At 53.5% G+C, this 21,966-nt stretch overlaps 1 protein-coding gene and 1 non-coding gene across 5 annotated transcripts in view; one reads left to right on the top strand and one right to left on the bottom strand.

The window, feature by feature from the left end:
- NDST1 (N-deacetylase and N-sulfotransferase 1) overlaps nt 1-21,966 on the top strand; it is an 88,739-nt gene that overhangs the window by 13,480 nt on the left and 53,293 nt on the right. For 3 of the 4 annotated variants that reach the window (XM_043913293.1, XM_043913294.1, XM_043913296.1), the window contains one exon: nt 16,292-17,188. In XM_043913293.1, the coding sequence (XP_043769228.1) occupies nt 16,676-17,188 (513 nt within the window). In that variant the 5' untranslated portion in view covers nt 16,292-16,675. Of the gene's footprint in view, nt 1-9,941; nt 10,177-16,291; nt 17,189-21,966 lie in introns of those variants that run through there. The other variant, XM_043913295.1, reaches the window with a different exon arrangement.
- TRNAG-CCC lies at nt 6,819-6,891 on the bottom strand. The gene has a single exon. It is a non-coding gene; the product is annotated as a tRNA-Gly (tRNA).

Consider the following 21,966-nt stretch of genomic DNA (forward strand, 5'->3'; position numbering starts at 1 on the left):
CAACAGGAAAAGGGCAGGCGTGGCACTCGGCCTCCCTCCTCCGCCTCCCCTCGCTGAGGGCATGGGGCAGCCTTTGTCAGATGCCAGACCCCGGCAGCACTGGTGGGCTGGTGGAGGGAGCCCAGCTGCAGCCCAGTCCGTATTCCTGCTGGGATGGGAGCTGCCCCGTGGGCCCAGCTGTCAGGCCCAGAAGTAGCCAGAAGAGTGGGCACAGGCATCAGATAGGGATCAGTGTAAGTCCTGCTAAGGTCCAAGCAGTTACTTGTACCAGGGCTGTTCATGTGACAACTGTCAAGAAGACTCCAGCTGGTATAGGTAGAGTCTCACTTCAGCCTCCAGGCTATCCTGGTCTCCTGGGGGCTGAAGAAACCAACAGATGCTCAGATGAGGGCAGCCATAGTCCTTCTGCCAGCACATTTTTATTGAGCATCTACTTTGTTCTGGGCACTTTTCTGGGCACTGGGACTCAGCAGTGAACAAAACAGACCGGGTCCCTATTTTGGACTGGGGGGTGACATTCTAGTGGTGAGAGAGAGTCAACAAACTGATGAACAGTGGCTATTTGTCAGGTGGCCAGAGTGCCTGCCGCAAAAACAAAGCTGTGTTGAGTGAGTGGCTCTGCTGTGTTAGGGGTGGGGGTCATGGAAAATCCCTGGTGAGGGGATGAGAGAGATTCCAGGAGGGAGCTAGGGAGCCACAGGGTGTGTGGGAAAGAGCATTCCAGGTGGAGGGCATGGCAGCACAAGGCTTCGCGGCAAGAGTGTTTGGGATGTGCTTGAGGAGCAGAAGACTGGTGTGGGGAGGAGTAGAATAAGAGCGGTCCTAGGAGGAGAGGCGGCCAGAGCAGGGGTGGGGAGGACCGCTTAGGGCCTCTTGGGCTGTCTGGAGGACTTTGCTGTTTAGTCTGAGTTAAGGGGGAGCTGCTGAGGGGCTGAGGCTGAGGGCTGACTCTCGTTTGCCGGCAGGGAGAAGTCAGGAGGGTGGAAGCAGGACGTGGCAGGGCCGGGAGGGAGGGAGGGAGGTGTGGCGGTCACGCAGGTGGCAGTACAGCTTGGCGTGGCAAGGGGTCGGACTCCGAATGGGTTTCTCAGGACGATGTGCTGATGGATCAGATGTGGGATGTGGGAGGAAGAAAGTGTCAGCAGCAAGGTTTCTGGTCTCAGGGACTGGAAGGACATTTATGGAGACAGGGAAGGCTGCAGGATGGTAGGTTTAGGGAGAGAAATGGAGATTTCAGATCAGATGTCCTAGTTAGGGGCATATCTAGGCGAGGGGAGACACATGGGTAGAGGTTGGTCCTGGGCGTTCCTGTTGTTGGAGGGGTGTGGGGGTGCCCTGGAGGACTCCCAGACTCTTGAGAACCTGTCTGTAAGAACAGCATTTCCTGGGCCTCTCATGTTCTTTTTCTTTCTTTGTAAACCTGCTCCTTTCTCCCCCTTCCTTCTGGACAGAGGAAACAGGCAGATTCTGAGGACTCATTGTCTTGGCGGTGGTCCTGGCCTTTCTGCCTGGTGTGCTTCCTTGGGTGGGGGTTCTTCCTGGGGTGGGTGGCGTGGGGGCAGGCCTCAGGCCTTTCCCTGGCTCGGTTACCAACAGAGGTTTCTCTCTGTGCCTTGGTTCCCCCTCCGGCATATGGAAGTGTTAAGCTGGGCCCAGGGCTCTGAGGGTGGCAGGGGGCCCTTGAAGGGGCCGAATGCACGGAGGGTAAGAACCTGGCCTAGAGTCCAGTGTGGATGCGAGTCCTTATTCTGCCACCTGGCTGTGAGACTCTGAGCCACTGGCATAACCTCTCTGAGCCTCCGTTTTCTCATCTGTGAAAATGGGCTAACCACGGTACCTGCATCCTGCAGAGAGTTTCTGTGAGGGTTAAACGAGAAAATGCACATAGCCAAGGCTTTGGCACACACCACAGCCAGTGAACAGAGGTTGGTAGCAGTGACTGTTCAGTGGGTCAGGTTAAGGGGTTTTGCCCTGTAGGTGGCGGGAGCCGTGGCAGGCTGTAGAGTAGGAGACTGGGACACATGTGGTCTGAGGAGGCAGCTGTGGGTTTGGCTGAACCCCGTCCACCTGCAGGAGTGAGAACTGAGGGCCATCCTGGTGGACTTTCCCGCCCTTCCTTTAACTGGTGGTCTTCACTTGACTTGTCGTGAGCAGCTTCTGCCTTACACACGTCCCGTGGGAATGGAGATGGTCATTTTCCCTAAGATCTCCTACAGAACCCCTTGTCTCTACATCCCAGTGGCTGACGTTAGGGAATGTGAGTGTGGGGCTTTGAGGGGTGGGCGACGTTGAGTGTCCTCAGGTTGTCTGGACAGGATCAGGGCAGGGCAAGCCTGGAGTGACATTCCACTGGGCACTTGGGTGTGACCTTGGTTCCTGGTCCGGGTCCAGCCTGGGTGCTTGCTCCAGTGGAGCCATGGGGGGGTTGACAATGGGCGGGATGTGTCGCCCTTAGGACCCACACTTCAGTGGTGCCCAGGCATGCCGACCGAGCCCTGTGCTCTCGCAAGCCTGCTACCCAGCAGTTGAATCGTGCCAGGACAGCCAAGGACATTTCAGATTCCCCCGTGGCTGGCAGCCAGGCTGTCACCAGGCATTGCTTGTTTTCCCAGGGTCCAAGAGTTTTTCGAGGTGGAGAGGGCTCTGGAGATATTCCAGGGACTTTTCTTAACAGCTGGGTAAATTGAGATCCAGAGAAAGCAAGGCACTTGACCAAGGTCTCACAAGGCCGCTTGCCTCCCATCTGTCACCTCCCTCTGTTCCCATGTCCCTTGCTCAGACTTCTGGCCTCCTGCCTGGACATTTGTAACAGCCTGCATCTTCTGGGCTCTCCGAGAGCTTTGTCTGACTTCCTGTTATCCTAATCTCACCATAACCTGCGGGCACACATGCTGTTTGAGTGTGTCTGCTCTCTTTTCCCCTCTGGTCCCAGAGTGAGCACAGAGATTCCAAGTGCAGGCCTCAGAACTGGACTGACCTCCGGTTTAATCTCCTCTCTGCCCCTTTCTAAAATGGTGAACTGAGGAAGATTCTCCATGTTTCTGAACCGCAGTGTCTCTGTCTGTGAAATGAGAACAGTGGCAGTACTTAGTTTGTGAAGCTGTCTTGATGGTTAAATGAGATAATAACATGAAGTGAGGGTGTAACACCGACTCAATGGACATGAGTTTGAGTAAACTCCAGGAATTGGTGATGGACAGGGAGGCCTGGTGTGCTGCAGTCCACGGGGTCATGGATAGTCGGACACGACTGAGTGACTGAACTGAACTGAATACCTGCACAGCTCTCAGAAACAGTTATTAGTGGGAGCTCCTTGGTCTAGTGGTTAGGAGTTAGTGCTTTCACTGCCGTGGCCCAAGTTCAGTCCCTCATCAGGAAACTGAGATCTCAGAAGCCATGCAGCATGGTCCAAAAAAAAAAAGGTCTTTGTTACATAGGCCCATCAGTGCTGGTTGAACTGAAAAGTCAAGGGCATGGAGGAGTAGACAAAGCTCCAGACCTGAGGCAGAGGGTGTGGGCTCCAAGTTCACTACCAAACGTTGCCTCACTGTGTACTTCTTGGGAAGTCACTCTTCCTCCAGGAACCCCACTTTCCTCATAGCGGAAAGAAGGAAGAAATCCCTGCCATGATCTTAGAAGCTTGTCATGTGATGCCAAAGCAGCATCTGTGAAAAAGCTTTGCATCTGTGTGATGGTTTAAAAATGGCACAGTGGTGGCGGTGGTGTGCTGGTGGTGACGAGGACTTTGTGGCCACAGCAGTGGACAGCTGGCCGGGCCGGAGGCTGGTCAGTCTGCAGATGCTCCGCACCCACACAGGCTTCCCATGCCTGCCTCTGCTCCCGCCACCTCTGGCAGCCCGCCTTTTGCATTAGCCTCAGCATTGCACCCTCAAAAACGTGGGAGGTGCAAAGACCCGGTGGCATCTTCTGAGCCGTAGTGAGTTCTGGGTTATCTGTGGCGAATCCCGTGGAATGTAGGATTATAGCCAGGCCCTGGTTCGAATCTCAGCTCAGCACTTCCCAACTGGAAGCTTGAGCCAGTTGCTTTACTCCCATGAGCCTCATTTTCCACATTTGTGAAATGAGGGCTTGATGAAGCAGAGGCCAAGCATTTAGGAAAGGGCAGAGCACACGGTTACATAGAGGCGTTACACCATGTTTTCTGCCCGGAGCATGGTGCCTAAAGGGCTTCTGGATGGCGGGAATACCACTGTGCCTATTTCTGGGGCTGAGCGTGGAGGTCGGTTACACTCCCTGCAGAATTGCCCAGCTTGGAGTTAGGTTGGCCCTTGGAGTCATCTGGCACCGTTCCATTTTACTGGTGAACACAGCAAGGAGGGAGCGCTTGGCTGGGCTCACTGGCAGGTTAGTGGGAGGCTGGGAGGCACGTAGAGGCAGACTGAGAGGAGCACTCAGGTGCCGCAGTGAGACTCCTGGTGCCGGGCAGGTGCCCGCCAGCCCCCGAGAGCGGGCGTCTGCTTCGTGTTTGTGCCTGCTGCCTGGATGCCTCATCCTGGCTCAGTGGAGGATTAGAAGAATCAGTCTCCCGACCCCAGGAATCGGTCCCCGAGCCGTAGGGGTGTGCGGACACTTGCAGGGTGCCTTGTAGAGCCTCACCCAGGCCCCCTGGCCTCTTTAAAAGGGGCCTTGGATAAGTAGTCACCTGCCCGGTGCTGTTTACTCTGTCTCTGCTCTCTAGCTGGCTGTGATCCAGAGAGAGCAAGGCCCCCTCCCCCCACCTGCTGCCCCTTCCCCTGCCAGCGGCGCCTCCGTGTGAGCACCCGAGCCCTCACCCTGGAGGGAGGTATGTTGGCAGCAGGCTCCTGTCGTGGTGACAAGCCCCAGCGAGTCTGGAGGGACGAGGGCGCTTTCATGCAGGCCCTGATGAAGCCTCCCTGGTATCAGCAGGCTGGCTGGTACCCACCAGGCCTCCAGGAGATTAGGGGGCTTCTGGGGCTCCAAGTGCCTCAGGCTTTCCTTTGCTCCTTGTTGACCCCAGAGCTCCTGGCTTCCCTCCACTCTGGCCATGGGGCCTGGAGCCTTCTCAGCATCCCCCAGACTTTCGTGCCTTCAGACCAGTCTCCCCATCACCACCGCTGGGCCACTGGTGACTTGTCACGAGGTGGCCAAGGCTGCTGATCCCTGCAGGAGTTTCTGGGATCACTGCAGGCTGGCAGGAGCCTGGGCCACCCTCGTGGTGTGATCTGAGTGGCCTTGGACAGTCAGCAGTGTCCATCCCCCGACGCTGTACATTCAAACATGCCATCAATGCCCCCCTGCCCAACTGCTACTCTTGGGGCCTGAAATTCTGCTACTGAGCAGGTTGTCTTGTTCTCTCCTTGGCATCCTCTAAAAAAGGCAGATACGTCTGCAGGTGGACACTCTTAAATCTTTGCTGCTGAAGAGCAAACCCAGGCTAGCCTGGTCCTTGTCCAGCTGCCTATGTGACCATGGCCCAATTGCCTCTCCTCTCTGGGCTTTCTTAAGGCCCTTTTCCGCTCTAGAACCTCTGTGCTCTGGCAGTTACCCTTCTTTCTCCTCTTTTGGAGTTGGTGGGGGAAGTGACAAGGGCCTGGCAGCTGGGGTGGGGGCCAAAACGAGGCACTTTGACCACCTGCTGGCCCTGTAGGGGCTATCAGTCCTGCTTCCTCTTCGTCTCAGGACAAGTGGGGAAACTGAGATCTGGTTTGGGGGACGGGCCCTGCTTTGATCACACGGGAAGTCAAGCAGAGCTGCAGTCAGAGCCCAGTTATCCTTGCTGACAGCAAAGGCTCATCCACTCTGGGCTGCCACCCTTGAGAGGAACACGAGGGCCATCGGCATAGGGTCAGGGACCTGCTTTCTCCTCTTCCATGGAAGCTGCCTCTCTCAGGGCGGGGGTGAGGGCGAGGGGTCCCTGCCCGCTGTGGGGTCCCCAGGCGTGGGACAGAGTCGGACGAGACATCCTCTTCCTGAGGTTCAGGTGGGTAGGGATTGGTGGCCTCTGGCAAGGGACGTGGTATGGGGGAGGCCTGGAGGCTTCCGGGAATGTGGTTGGTGGCGCGGGGTGCCCCCAGGCCACCCCCTCCCTCCCTCCCAGGGAGGGGACTGGGCTGACAGTAGTGCCATTTGTCCTGGCTCTGGGATTAGGCGCGGCTGTGTTAAGTGAGGAGCAGGGAGCCGTTACGAGGACACGGCGACATGGAGCAGAGCGGAGCTGAGCGGCTACTGCCTGGAGCTCTGGTGGGTCCTGTCATTTTTCTCCCCGGCCTCCCTGCCCCATCTGACCACGGCCCTGTGTTCCCTCCCTCTTATCTAGTCCTCCCAGGTCTGTCTGACGAGTGTGTGCCCACAGTGTGTTCATGTTCATACTCACGCAGGATGGGGCCAGGGGTGCAGGAGTGGCCCCCAAGCCTGGCCCTGGGGGACCTGTCTGCATGCAGGACCAGAAGCAGGTACCTCAAGGACCTCCACCACCAGGACTGCCCCAGGGAGATAGCCCAGGGCCTACCTGGCAGACTCCTGACTGAGGAGAAGGAGACTGTGGCTGAGGGGTGGAAAGGAAGGGCTCAGCTTCTCTCTGAGCTTCTCCTGACAGCTCAGCAAGTCCACAAATCCACCTGAGGCCAGCAGGTCTGGGAGTTAAAGATGTACCATAGGCCACAGGGGAGCTGGGCTGGTGAGGTCTCAGGGTGCTCCGATGTTATACCTTCGTGGCGTCAGTCCTGTCTAGATGGTGAGGATATGGCTCGTCAAAGTCAAAAAGGCTGCTGCAGACTTTCTATGTTCATTCTTTATTTTGGCTCTGCCAGATCTCAGTTGGGGCATGTGGGATCTAGTTCCCTGACCAGGGTTCGAACCCGGGCCCCCAGCATTGGGAGCACGGAGTCTTAGCCACTGGACCACCAGGGAAGTCCCTCCATGTTCTTAACTTGACTTTTGGGGAGGGGGTCATTCACAGTCTCCGTGAGTTTGTATGGAATGTGGCATCCGTCTAGGGAGAGTCTGCTGACAGCCTTCATGAGATTCTCAAAGGGTGCTGTAATACCCAGAGGTCACAAACTTCTGATCTAATCCATACTCCTTGTTGTCCAGTTGAGGAACAGACTCAGAGAAGGGAAGGTATTGCCCAGAGGGAGCCGTTGGACACACTGGGATGCTGATGGTACTCCAGGCCCATGTGGAGTTTGCTTTCGCCTCCAGGAGTTGGAGGCCCCCACCCCATCCCGAGTACACATGTTTCTCAGGATCTGTCCAGCGGTCATGTGGCAACCTGGGATGGGCAAGGGGCGGGGCAGGGGCTGGGGTTGGCCAGTGTTTCCCAGCTCCCGTGCAGGGCTGGTAGATAGGAATGAATAATGGTAAACTTGTGTGTACTTCCTTGAAAGAAAATGACGAATAACTGAGATCATGGCTGGGCAGTGCTTGCCGTAGTGTCTGGTGTGTAGCAGACCTGTGAGGCATGCTGGTCCCCATGGTCCTTCGAGTTGGCCTTGTTAACTCAGATCTCCTGCTACTGACCCTCACCACCCAGCTCTCCCCTTCCTCAACATGAGGCCTTTGCCTGGGGCATGGAGGCAGCCTCCCGTCTCATGTTGTGGGGTCTCTGCCTGTCTGGGATGGGGCAGGGGATGGTCAGGAACCTCAGGCTGAGGTCCTGCCTCTCTGGGGGCCTGTGGTGCCTCATCTGTCCATGAAGGAAGGCTTTCCTGTTGCTAGGGATGCCGATCAGCCTGCATTGAGGCAGCTGGGGATGGTTACCTGCAGGGAGCCTGTTCCTGGGTAGGTTCTGGGCTGCAGACCTAGTTTAGGAATGGTGTAGAGTGCGGGGCAGCTGCAAAGAGGCTGGGGCTCCAAGTGGGCTGGCTTGGGGTAGTCCTAGCTCTGCCCTTGCCCAGCTGTGTGACCTTGAGTCAGTTGCTTCATCTCTCCGAGCATAGATTTCCCCTTTGTGAAGTGCACGTATCAGTGACACCACTTCTCAGGGTGTGAGGATTGGGTGTGATGAATCAGGGGAAGCCAGCGTCTGGCTGGCAAGGTACCAGGAGTTCAGTCAGTGCCGGCTGCCATCAGCGAGGGAGGTTAGGATATTTGCAAAGAAATATCTTACTGTTCTCCACCGCCCCCCCCCCCCCCCCCCCCCCGCCAAGTGCCAGTGATCCAAGCCTAAGAGAAATAGCTGGGAATGGATTTGACTGCATAGATGGATTTGGGCGTTGGGTGGAGAGAGCCCTATTTTGAGGAGCTCTGTGGGCTAATGAAGAGCTTGCTGCTTAACCAAGAGCCTGCCCACCTTGGTTTGCCTGAGAGCTTCAGTGGGGCCAAAGGGTATCTGGTCCTGACCCCTCTCATTCCCCACTTTTCCACCCCCACTGTCTTGTTTGTTTGCTCAGTAAACCCTTTATTCAGAGCTGGTGCAAAGGTACACTCTCAACTCAGGCCTTGCTGGAAGAAAGACAAATTCTTAACAAGTAGGGGGTCTCGGTTCTTGAGATTTTTGTTGGGCATTCCCCTCCGGGGAACCCAGAACAGATCCCAGGTTGGGAGCTGGGGAGTGAGCCAGTGCTTTATGGTTTGTTTGCTTGTTGATTGATGCGTGATTTGTGGGTCTGCTTGCAGGCAGGATCGTGAGAGGCTGCTTTTGATGTTAAAACACATGTAAGATGCTTGAAAACAAAAACAGAAAGTGCAGCATTTGAAGGGAACAGAGGATGGGGTGTGCAGGCGCTGGCCTGTGTCAGCTGTCCTCGGACTTGGAGGGCGTGTGCTGCTGAAGGATGGGTGGGCTGGGGAGAGTCCCAGTTACCACTTGTTAGCAAGCCCCAGACCCGCTCTGGGCCTCGGTTTCCTCATCTGTTAAATGAAGGGAATGTTGTTCATGGTGGTGTGGTTAAGGGTAAATAATAGCATGTAGTACAGGCATATCATGTCTGATATATGGGAGTTCATGCTTTAATACATTTAGCTTGGCAATTCCTTGTAGCAGATTGAAAAAGGGAAAGGTCATTGGCAGGGGCACTTCACTCTTAAGTACCTACCATGGGTGGGTGATCACTTCTGCCTTGGAAAGCTTTTGGTGAAGTTGGGGCCCAGTGTGCTAGTCTCGATTGCAGCTGACATCTCTGGCACATCAATCTGGCCCTGCGTGGTGGGGTACAGGGCAGGACTTCTGAAATTCAGAGCTGGTGGAGTCAACTCAGCTGAGGCTGGCCTTGGAGGGAGGATGTGTAGGCTTTTTTTGTGGATAAGAAAATGAGCCAAGGCAGGTGGGGGTGGGGCAGACCTGGTAGTGCAACCCTAGATGGTCCTTTCATCTCTCTGGGCCTCGGTGTCCCTGTGTGCTCACCACACGGTGGACCATACACTCTGCAATCCTGAGACCCTTCAGCCAGACTGCCGACCGTTCCTTGGGGGCAGCCGTGGACTCCAGGGTGACTGATAGGCAGCCCTTTGGCCCCCAGCCAGGCGGTGCTGTGGGGCTGTGGGGGCTGGGGCGTGCGGCAGATTCCAGCAGAGGAAAGGGATTTGCTTCTGGTCTCGGCCTCCCAAGGGTGTGATTGTGCCAGAGAAACTCCCGCACAGCTGGGAAGCAAATGTGAAGGATTTTCTTTGCTGTACATGTGGTGGGTGGGGCAGACTGGGGCTGGGTAGCTGGTGGAGCAGGGTGGCTGTGGGGTGTGGCTGGGTAGTGGGTGTGGTGTGACTGTGCTGGGGGTGTGACAGGCTGGGAGGGGCCGAGTCAGCTGTGGGGAACGGCCCTGGGATTGCATGTAGGGCTCCCAGTGCCCAGCCGGCCGCTGCTCCTCCTCCCTGAGGCTGAGTGCCCGTCCACATACTTCTGAGCCTGTTTGTGGGGCTCTCCCTGCACTTCTTCTCAACTCCCCACCCCATCCTTGTGCTTGTGGCCCGGAGGCCTATATTGACCCATTTGAACATCTCAGCACCATGTAAGTTTGCTTGTCCATTCAGGTGCCTGTGAGTGTGAAGAAAGTAGGGGGCATGGCCAGGAGTGACCCAGGCAGGAAGTAAAGTCTGGGCTGGGCGAGCTTTCGGGACTCTGAGTACCGGCCTCCATTCAGCCCGCAGCAGCAGCATGCCAGAGACCTAGGACCTTGGAGCCCGAAGGCCTGCACCTTCCGTGCCCAGTGCCCTGCCTGGTACCTGGCAGGGCTCGGTAGGAACAGAATGAGGAAACAGGTATGGATCATCTGCTTGTTCCCGACTTCCAGTGTGCGCCCAAACCTGACCTCTCTTCCTGTTTCTGGATCCACTATCAATTTGATATGTGGTCTTTGGCCAGCTCCTTCTTGAGTCTCAGTTTCCAAATCCATTAAGTGAATAATCATCTTCTTAGCCTGTATCACCCTGTGCCAGGCACTGAACAGTTTTACACAGATCATCTCTCTTAGGCTTGGCAATAGCCCTGCAAGATAGATGAGTAGTATAAACCCTATTTTACGCTGGGGAAACTGAGACTCAGAGAGGTGGAGAGATTTGCACAAAGACCTTTAACAAGGATGCTAGCAGCTTCTGTATCACTGCCCCTCAGATGTTTGGGATGACACAGCATGATGCATACAGCTCTTTACCGGAGACCTGTTGCACATGGTAGGCAGCAAGTGCATGGGAGCTGGGTGCGCTTGGTCTCACTCCAGAGCCCACCTGTCCATCCAGGGCGGAGCTCGACCTCCTCCCCAGTCCTCCTCTCTAGACAGCATGGTTTCTGAGAAGTTCGTTATAGCCGCTGCCTCTTTTTCTCTTTGGGTCCTAGAGAGGATTCTGGGGGCACCTGAGCATTTTGGAGTGGGGGTTGGGGTCATGAGTGACTTTCAACAGAGCAGTGGCCACAGTTACCGTGGTATTTCCCGAAAGTGCAGCGTTTCCATGGCATCTCCATGACAACCAGAGCATCTCATTCATTATCCCCAGCACCTTGGCAGGGAAAGCTGGGCCTAGGGCTGAAAGAGCACAGTGGAGGCTTGGTTGAGAGCTTGGTAGTTGAGGCCCCCTCATGCTCTCCCCAATCCCTGCCAAGATTCTCCTGTAGGCTCTGGAGCCATTACCATTTCATGGGGTTTGGGTTCAGATTTCATCTCTGCCACTGACTAGCTGTATGGTTTAAGTGACTTAACATCTCTGAGCCTTATTTTCTGCAGCTGTAAATGGTGAATGACAGTATTAGTTGTAAGGATTAACTGAGATAAAGTATGTAAAAGTGCTTAGCACAGTGCCAGGCACAGGTCATAAGTTCTGGTCCTGCCCCCATCTGCAGGCTCCAGGGTACAGAGCCATGTGTAGAAACACTCCAAGTCTGCTCCGCCTGGACTCCATGCTCGGGTGTGCTCAGGGGTTGGTGTGTGTGTGCATGCACTTAAGTGCTTAATTGCTCAGTTGTGTTCCACTCTTTGCAACCCTTTGTTGCTTTTTACTTTTTATTTATTATTTTATTTTTGGCTGTGCTAGATCTTCGTTGCTATGTGTATTTTTCTCTAGTTGTGGTTATCAGGGGCTACTCTCTAGTTGTGGTATGAGGGCTTCTCATTGTAGTGGCTTATCTTGTTGTGGAGTATGGGCTTTAGGGCTTGCAGGCTTCAGTAATTGAGGCATGTCGGCTCAATTGTTGTGGCTCCCTGGCTCTAGAGCACAGGCTCAACAGTTGTGGCCCACAGGCTTAGTTGCCCTGACTGTGGGATATTCCCAGATCAGGGATCGAACCTGTGTCTCCTCCACTGGCAGGTGGATTCTTTACCACTGAGCCACCAGAGGAGCTCTCTTTGTGACCCAATGGGCTGTAGCCCACCAGGCTTCTCTGTCCATGGAATTTTCAGGCAAGAATACTAGAGTGGATTACCATTTGCTTCTGTAGGGGATCTTCCTGACCCAGGGATTGAGCTTGCATCTCCTGTGACTCCTGCATTGTAGGTAGATTCTTTACCTGTTGGGCCATCAGAGAGCTAAATGATGGAGGGAGGTCAGCTATGGGACTGTGTTCACCCACCTGAAGCTGGAGCTTGAAGTATAAGCTACAAAGGTAGCCAGTGGGTGTGCATGCCCCGTGCTGTATTCAGCCATTCAGTTGTGTCCAACTCTTTGCGACCCCATGGACTGTAGCCCGTCAGGCTCCTCTGTCCATGGGATTTCCCAGGCAAGAGTACTGGAGTGGGTTGCCATTTCCACAGGCCTAGTGTCACTAAAACGTGTTGTTTATTTTTAATGGACTTTTTTTTTTTTTTTTTTTGCCGAACCACACTGTATCAACCAGGGATTGAAACTGTGCAGAGTCTTAATCACTGAACTGCCAGGAAGTTCCCTCAAATGTGCTCTTTTTCAAGAAGTTGGAAGTTCTTTTTTTTTTTTTTGTTAGTAAACAACTTAGTCTTCTATTTGCCTGAGACCAGCTGTTGCAGGCACTGAGGCCCCAAGACTTCCAGAAGGGATGGTGGGGGGGTGGGTGGCGAGTCATCCTGCCTCCCAGCTGCTGCCTGCCCCATCCTGCTTCCTGCAGGAAATGGGAGAGTAGATGAAGTGTACCCTCTCGCCATCAAGTATCTCCTCAATTGTGTGTGTGTGTCAATAGCTCAGTCGTGTCTGACTCTGCGACCCCATGGACTGTAGCCCATCAGGCTCCTCTGTCCAAGGGATTCTCCAGGCAAGAGTAGTGGAGTGGGTTGCCATTTCCTTCTCCAAGAAGTTGGAAGTTCTGACTTTTATATGAAATCTCCTGATTTTAAGATGCTGATAGCTAGTCTCAAAGAAAAATGCTGTCAAAGAATTTTGCATCCTGTTTTGGCTGGAGGGTCCTGGTTCTCAGCTTCTATGCTATAGAGTAGGGATGGGGCAGGAACCCGAGGAGGAATGGGACGTGGGGGCAGGAAAGGGGTTGGTGGGTGGAGATGACTTCAGAGACATGATGCTATTGGAACTGGGGTCTTGAAGGATGAGTAAGTGTCCCAAGGGGTAGGGGAAGACATTCCAAGCAATGGGAACTTCATTAACAAAGGCTTAGATGCATGACCAAGACTGGTGACTGGTTGGGCGAGGCTGGAGTTTAGGAAAATGGCTGGTGATGTCGGCAAGGCCCAGGCAGGCCCAGGGCGGGAGGGAAGTGTTGAGGCTTCAGCCCCTAGGTGTCCTTGAGGCCTGGGTGGCTCCACGGAGGTTTGAAACCTTTGTTTGGCATCCCTTGAACCACAGGGGTGCGGGAATCCAGGCAGGTATGGAGGGCCTTGAATGGCTGGTGCCAGACCCTTGAGGGGTTACGGTGAGGGCTGTACTGGAGGGCTCTGTGGCCAGCTCGATGGTGGTCAGCGATTTGCCGGGATACGCAGCTTTCTCTGGGGCCGAGGGCTAGTTGGTCACTCTTTCTTCCTTTACCCTCTCTTGGGCTTGAGCTTTGCATGGCCTTCTCTCTAGCCTTCTGGCTTCTATATGGCCTCTGCTCATCCATCCGGTTCCCCAGCAAGGCACGGCTTCTGAAAGTGGGGATGTGGGATTCCAAGGGCTGTTAGAGACTTAGAGAGTGCCCGGAGCTTGACAGTGCTTTGTGGGCTCAGGTGTTGCCCACGTTATGAGTACGTTAAATAGGAGTACATGAGAACAGCAGCTGGCCCTTCCTCAGGGTTGTGTGCCAGGCATGACACTTCCTGTGTATCCACTCATTTAATTTTCACAACTTTGGGAAGTATGTCAAGTTTTCTGGTTTTACAGATTAGGAAACTGTGGGCACTTGAAGAACTTGCCCAAGAGTATGCAATTACTGGGTGGTAGGGCTTGGGTTTGAACGAAGCTGCCTAGCTCTAGTCTGCCCATGTAACTCTTAGGCTCTATTGACCTAGGGCTTTAGGGAGTTGGAGGCATTGGGTTTGGACTCTGAAATTGTTACAACATTTCACAGCGTACGTGCATTTTTTTTTTAATGGGAAAATGTCTGATTCCCACAAGGGTCGGTGACCCCAAGACGCCTGAGACTGCTGGTGAGTCATTAGCACACATGTTGAAAGGCTGTTAATGTAGCAGGCTGAAGGCCAGTGACCAGATCACCCAGGCCAGCAGGGGAGGTGGGGTTAGATGGCCTGAGTAGGCAGGTGCCTCCCCACCCACTGTGCTCCTGTCCTGGCCCTGGGCCAAGGGGTGGGGCTCGCTGTGGCTGTAGGGCAGAGGGCTGCCCTTATCGAAGGGGAACGGGACTTGGGTGCACCCTGGAAATAAGCTGGACCAGTCAACCCAGCTCTTTTGGCCCCACCCAGGAAGCCAGTCCTGTCTTGCCCAGCTCCCAGCTGGAATTGCAGGGACTCCCTGGAAAGCTCTGCCTGCTCCCTTATCTTTAGAGGGATAGCTGTGTATGTGTCCCTCTGTCTTCCTACCCTGGGTCAACCCTTGCTTGGCTTTCCGGCCAGTTCAGGTACCACTTCCTTCAGGAAGCCTTCCTTGATCTTCCCCCTTCCTCCTCCAGGGGGATTAAGTGCCCCTCAGTTCTCTCAGATACCCTCCCTCCTCCCACTCTCACTCTCCCTGCATCCTAGGTGCCTGTTTTCTTGGCTGCCTTGGGTTCCCTGTGGTGCTAGTACATCGTGTAAGAGCCTGAAGTGTAGAACATCAGAGGTGGAAAAGTCTCCAGACATCATCTGGCCCAGGCCCCTTGCTGACCGACAAGAAGCCCAGAACGGGGCAGAGCATGCCTGAGGCCACACAGCACATTAAGGCAGGACTGAGAGCGGACCCAATGTCCAAGACACGCCCTCATTTCATACCCATGCCTCTTTGCTTCTGAGCACATCCTTTAAAATATTTGCTTTCATATATTCACAAAGTAACAAATGATTATTATAGGAAATCTAGGAAACAAAGGAAAAGAAAAGTCAGAGATAATTGTTACTGTTTTTTGTTTGGATTTTTGGATTTAGTACCAGTTTCTGGCTTATGCATAAAATTTTTCACAAAAGTAAGACCGTATGGTCTTATAAAAATGTTTTCTACTTTAATAATATATATGGTAATTATATTTTTGTGTCAGTAAATGTCCTTCTTCAACATATTGTAAATGGCTGCCTGGGATTCCATCACATGCTTGCATTATAATTGCTAAAGACAGTCCCCTATTGTTGGGCATTTGCTATTATAAACAACACTCTATGCTATTATACAGCACGGGGATTCGTTTTCTTGTGGGAAATCTTTGCACACTTCTGCAATTACTACCTCTAGGATGAGTTCCTAGAAGTACAGCTGTAGGTCTCTGGTAGACTGTACCCACGCTGAGCAGACCGTATAGTCTGGGGGCTGGGAGCGATTTTGAGGATCTTCATCCCCGCCTCTGGGTCTGAAACTCACATTCCCCTCCTGGCTGCGCCAGCCCAGTCCCTCACACCTCCTGTCCTTGTCCCCATTTCCCATCCTGCAGGGGAGCTCTCCTGCCAGCTTTCAGCAGCTGCCTCCACTCACGTTTAAGGGAAACCACGTAGAGGGCCGTGGTCAGGGTGCTGTTTGGGTGGGGATGTTGGGCGAGCTTGGGATCCTCAAGGCAGGGGGGTTTGGTCGCCTGCTGTGCTGGGCTGGTGTGTGCTGCTGTGGGCTTGTGCCCTGAGGATGAGAGATGCCTGTTGTGTTTGGGGCAGATAGCGACAGCTGCCATTTCTTACGTGTGGCTTACGCCATGCTCCTCCAATAGGTTTCATCAGTTATCCCTCGGCCCCAACCTGATGCAGTAGGCCTGGTGATGTCACACGCGAGATCACCGATGATTGAGAGGGCCTTCTAGCACAGCCAAGCCGCTGATGCCTCACAGCCTAGGTCTGAATCCTAGTCTGAGCCTTAGGCTTTAATCTGTCAGATGGCGCTGCTGGGCACATTCCGAGAGAGAAATGGGTGGGAAGCACGCGGGTAAGGGAGTGGGGGAACGCGGTGTTGGGTCGTGATTTAGAATTCCACCTCTAGCTGCCAGGCCTTGCGAATGTTTATTGTCCCACTTTGCTTCTGGAGTCTTCTTGGTCTTACCAGAGCAGTCTTGGACTCTGGTAATCATGATAAACAGTATCTATCACTGTAGATACCATACGCAGGTAACTGCTCAGCATGATGTATACATTATGGGATGAAACCTCTCAGCCTCCAGTGAGGCAGGTACTGTTGTTAACACATGGAGAAAGTGAGGCTCAGAGAGATGAAGAAGCTTGCCCCAAAGCACGCACCCAGGACGAGTGGCAGTAGTTGAACTCGGGCCCGCCTAGATCAGGTCCTGTGGGTCCACAGTCGGTAGAGCCCCAGAGCCCACACTCTGGCTTTCCACCTTCTGACTCTCCTTCTCTCTCCACAGCCTTGGCCCTGGGGGCCCCACTGAGCGAGTGGCATGCGGCCCCCCCAGGCCTGCCCAGCATCCTTCTGCCCGCTGCCCAGCCCCCCCAGGAGGCCCTGACGCCCTGGGGCACTTCTGCTGTGCACAGGACCACGTGGGGGTTTGCCATGGTGACATAACGGGGTGCAGAGGAAGGAAGGAGCGCAACCAGCCGTGGACTGCGCCCCTGGCTGGGAGGAAGGGCCAGGGCCCGGATCCTCCTCTCCCCTGCCCGCTGCGGGCCACACTTGCTGAGTCTCTGTGACTCTCTCGGCCGGTGGACAACTCGGGTATCTCCTCCTGCGTGGGGCCTTGGGGTGGCCCGGGCAGGCCAGGGCCCTGCTGGCCAAGGTCTCGGGGGCCAGGATGCCCGCCCTGGCGCGCCTCCGTAGGTTGTGTCGGCACGTGTCCCCGCAGGCCGTCCTTTTCCTGCTGTTCGCCTTCTGCCTGTTCAGCGTTTTTGTCTCAGCCTACTACCTTTATGGCTGGAAGCGGGGCCTGGAGCCCTCGGCGGATGCCCCTGAGCCTGACTGTGGGGACCCTCCTCCCGTGGCCCCCAGTCGCCTGCTGCCGCTCAAGCCTATCCAGGCGGCCACCCCTTCCCGCACGGACCCGCTGGTGCTGGTGTTCGTGGAGAGCCTCTACTCGCAGCTGGGCCAGGAGGTGGTGGCCATCCTGGAGTCCAGCCGCTTCAAGTACCGCACGGAGATTGCACCAGGCAAGGGCGACATGCCGACACTCACCGACAAGGGCCGTGGCCGCTTCGCCCTCATCATCTATGAGAACATCCTCAAGTACGTCAACCTGGATGCCTGGAACCGGGAGCTGCTGGACAAGTACTGCGTGGCCTATGGCGTGGGCATCATCGGCTTCTTTAAGGTATGCGGGGAGCAGGTCTGAGCAGTGAGGAGCTCCAGCCGAGCTCGATTCTCATCCCACACTCGTGGCTGAGTTCCTGACTTTCCCACCTGTACAATGGGTGTAATGACAGCACCTCCTCCCAGCTTGTTGGTCGTGAAGGGTGAGCGGGTGAGTGTAGGTAAGGCGCTTGGGGCACATGGTGCCTTATGCCTGGTAGGTGCCTTTTAAGTATTAGCTTTATTAGAAGCACACAACAGGGGCATTGCCTGCCATGCACAGGCCTTGCACACTGCAGGCCTGTTCTCAAGGGCAGCCCTAGGGATGGGCGCAAGGGAGGAGAGCATGTGTTCTGCTGGGTCATTCAGAACCTGTCACGGCAGTTCTCCCAAGGTTGGGGGTATGTCCCTATTTTGTAGATGGGCAAACCAAGGTTCAGGAAGGTCAAGTTAGGTTACAGGAGGCTGTGCAGCCTGTAAGTAGGAGAGCCAGGCTCTGAGCCCAGACTTAGATGGTTGGGGCTCTGAGTCCTGCACCCTTTCCTCTTGGCTGTGGAGGGGTAGATGGAGTTCATGCACCCCTGAACCAGAGCCACTTAGCATTGGAAGAAGGAGGGGAAAGAAATCCCAGAGGACAGGTGAGCTGCTCTGGGCTTGGTGGGGCACCCGGAGCAACCACTGGGACCACGGTCCTTGCTGAAATTGTTATGGAGAAGCTGTCCTTGGGGAGGAGGTTGGGGACAGCTGGATAGGGGACCCAGAGGCTCTGGCCGGAGAACTCTGACCTGCACAGTGGGTGACTGGAACTGTAGCTGGGTACTCAGGGGTGTTTGTTCCTGCATTCAGCAAATATTTACGGAGTGCCTACCATGTTTATGTCCCTTGGTGGGCACTGGGGACACAGTGGTGACGAACTGTGCAAAGTCCCTGCGGTTGTGCTGCTGACATTTCCGGGCAGTGGGTGGGGTGGGTGACTAGACAGTGAGCAAATAAACATACCATGTGGCAGGTGGTGATAAGTACAAAAAAAAGAAGCAGGAAAGGGCATGTGGATGATGGGTGTGGGCAGTGGTGCTGGTTTTGATAGAATGGCCAGAGACATTGTCTTTGATTAACTGAATGGAAGGGCATGAGAGGAGCCCATGGCTCTGTGCAAAGGGCCTTCCAAGCAGAGGAGACAGTAAACACACAGGTCCCAAGGTCAGCCCTTGTGTGGCGTGAGTGGAGAGAGGAGCAGGAGATGGGTCAGAAGTAGCCCGTGTGCACCGATGGCTACTTGTTCGTCCCCAGGTGTTGGTGGCCCAGCCGCGCCCTGGCGCTGTGCTCCGTACTGGGGGGACTGTGGTCTAGATGAGGATGTCTCACAGCGTGTTCTTTCATGCACTAATGGAGCAGGATGCTCTGCCACTAGAAAAGGTTTTGTGGACCAAGAAATTGAAGGCTCTTAGAAGTCCTGCAGTGGAGCAACCTGGTGATCTTTGTTCCCCAGCTGGCTTGATGACAAAACCCTTTATTTCACATCTCAGCATCTGGGAAATGCTGGCCTGGTTTCTGGCTGGGCAATGGCATCGCGTCAGACAGCTTCATTTTCTGCTTTCCCTTTGCTCCTGGACTCTGTTCCCTTTCCTGCCGTGGACTTCATTATGCTTGATTCAGAGCCCCAGGCCTGAGAAATGTCCCAGTGGCTGACAGTTATTGAGTGCTCATGCACAGCCACACACATCCTATGCGCTTTATGTGAACTAACACATTTGACACTCATAAACCATCCTCCAAACCAGGTGGGGGTCATCTTGATTTGAGAGAGAAGGAAACTGAGGCAAGGAGGAGCAAAGCAATGTGCCTACACTCACACCTCTAATGAGCATAGGTGTAGGATTTGAACCTAGGTGGTCTGGTTCCAGAGACTTATTCCCAACACTGGGATGAGTCCAGGAGCATTGAAAACCACGTATTTAGTAGGATTTGCACCAGAGGCCACACCCAGTACACAGAGTTCCCCTGGTTTCTGGGGACCAGTCAGTGGACTCTGGTCATTGGGTGCAGTGGGTACAACAGATGCCCTCAGTCCCTGGTTCCTTGCTATACAGAAGGTGAACACTGGCCCAGGGAGGGGCAGGGGTGTGCTGCGTCTCCTGTGGGTCCTCCTTGGTGGTCATGCCAGGTCTCCGTGCTCTTTCCACCCTACTGTGTAAGACAAGACCCCTCCTTGGTTTTCATCAGGGGCCAGTGACTTTCCATTCTAACAGGAGCCATCTGGTGGTCAGGCTGCATGTTTCTGCTCTTCTGCAAGAAACATGTGCTGCAGGTCGGGGGTTGGGACTCCAGGAGGAGCACGTGGCAACCCACTCCAGTATTCTTACCTGGAGAATCCCCATGGACAGAGGAGCCTGGCGGGCTACAGTCCATGGGGTCGCAAAGAGTCAGACACAATTGAGGTAACATAACACACACACAAGTGTGCACAGAAAGCATTAGTGGCCCTTGTCAGGCCTCTGCCAGGATGTGCTCAACCCGGACCTTCCAGACCCAGGGACCAAACCCCCGTCTCTTTTGTCTCCTGCATTGGCAACTGGAGTCTTTACCACTAGTGCCACCTGGGAAGCCCTGTTTGCACACTTACTCTGTGCCACACCCTCAGCTCATTGCCTTGCAGGCCTTGTTGTTCAGTTGCTCAGTCATGTTCAACTCTTTGTGACTCTATGGACTGTAGCACGCAGCATGCCAGGCTTCCCTGTCATTCACCATCTCGCAGAGATTGCTCAAACTCCTGTTCATTGAATCGGTGACGCCATTCAATCATCTCATCCTCTGTCACCCCCTTCTCCTCCTGCCCTCAATCTTTCCCAGCATCAGAGTCTTTTCCAAAGAGTCAGCTCTTCCCATCAGGTGGCCAAAGTGTTGGAGCTTCAATCTAAGCGTCAGTCCTTCCAGTGAATATTCAGGGTTGATTACCTTTAACATTGACTGGTTTGATTTTCTTGCTGTCCAAAGGACTCTCAAGAGTCTTCTCCAGCACCACAGTTTAAAAGCATGAATTCTTCAGTGCTCAGCTTTCTTTATGATCCAACACTCACATCCATACATGACTACTGGAAAAACCATAGCTTTGACTAGAAGGACCTTTGTTGGCAGAGTAATGTCTGTGCGTTTGAATACCATGTCTAGGTTTATCATAGCCTTATAACAAGGAGCATCTTTTAATTTTGTGGCTGCTGTCCCCATCCCCAGTGATTTTGGAGCCCAAGAAAATAAAGTCTGTCACCGTTTCCACTTTTTCCCTATCTATTTACCATGAAGATGGGATGGATGCCATGATCTTCGTTTTTTGAATGCTGAGTTTTAAGCCAGCTGTTTAACTTTCCTCGTTCACCTTCATCAAGAGGCTCTTTACTTCCTCTTCGCTTTCTGCCGTTACACTGGTATCATTTGCATATCTGAGGTTGTTGATATTTCTCCTGGCAATCTTGATTCCAGCTTTTGAGTCATCTAGGCCGGCTTTTCACAGGATGTACTCTGCATACAAGTGAAATAAGCAGGGTGACAGTATACAATCTTGACGTACTCCTTTCCCAGTTTTGAGCCAGTCCATTGTTCCATGTTCGTTTCTCTTGATTCTTGTCCTGCCTACCGGTTTCTCAGGAGGCAGGAAAGGTGGTCTGGTATTCCCAGCTTTTTAAGAATTTTCCACAGTTTGTTGTGATCCACACAGTCAAAGGCTTTAGCATAGTCAATAAAACAGAAGTAGATTTTTTTTTTTTATTCCCTTGCTTTTTCTAAGATCCAGCGGATGTTGGCAATTTGATCTCTGGTTCCTCTGTCTTTTTTGGATCCAGCTTGAACACCTGAAAATTCTTGGTTCACACACTGCTGAAGTCTAGCTTGAAGAATTTTGAGCATAATCTTGCTAGCATGTGAAATGTGCAGTTGTGTGGTAATTTGAACATTCTTTGGCATTGCCCTTCTTTGGTATTGGAATGAAAACTGACCTTTTCCAGTCTTGTGGCCACTGTTGAGTTTTCCAAATTTGCTGGCATATTGAGTGCAGCACTTTAACAGTATCATCTTTTAGGATTTGAGATAGCTCAGCTGGAATTCCGTCACCTCCACTAGCTTTGTTCATAGTGAGATTTCCTAAGACCCACCTGACTTCACAGTCCAGGATATCTGGCTCTAGGTAAGTGATCATACTATCGTGGTTATTTGGGTCATTAAGACCCTTTTTGTACAGTTCCTCTGTGTATGCTTGCCACCTCTTCTTAATCTCTTCTGCTTCTGTTAGGTCCTTGCAGTTTTTGTCGTTTATTGTGCCCATCTTTGCATGAAATGTTCCCTTGGTATCTCCAATTTTCTTGAGCTCTCTAGTCTTTTTGTTGTTTTCCTCTATTTCTTTGCATTGTTCACTTACGAAGGCTTTCTTGTCTCTCTTTGCTATTCTCTGGAACTTTGCATGCAGTTGAGTATATCTTTCCCTTTCTTCTTTGCCTTTCTCTTCTCTTCTTTTCTCAGCTATTTGCAAGGCCTCCTCAGACAACCACTTCGCCTTCTTGCATTTCTTTTTCTTAGGAATGGTTTTGGTCACCACCTCCTGTACAGTGTTGCAAACCTCTGTCCATAGTTCTTCAGGCATTCTGTCTACCAGATCTAATCCCTTGAATCTATTCATCAGCTCCACTGAATAATCAGAAGGGCTTTGATTTAGGTCATACCTGAATGCTCTAGTGCCTTATCATATATAATTCTCATAGGTCCTGTGAAGTGAGTACTTTGTTTTCAGGTGAGGAATTGAGGCTGCAAAAG

This window comes from Cervus elaphus, chromosome 9 (assembly GCF_910594005.1).
Source record: "Cervus elaphus chromosome 9, mCerEla1.1, whole genome shotgun sequence".
In the NCBI taxonomy this organism is placed as follows: domain Eukaryota; kingdom Metazoa; phylum Chordata; class Mammalia; order Artiodactyla; family Cervidae; genus Cervus; species Cervus elaphus.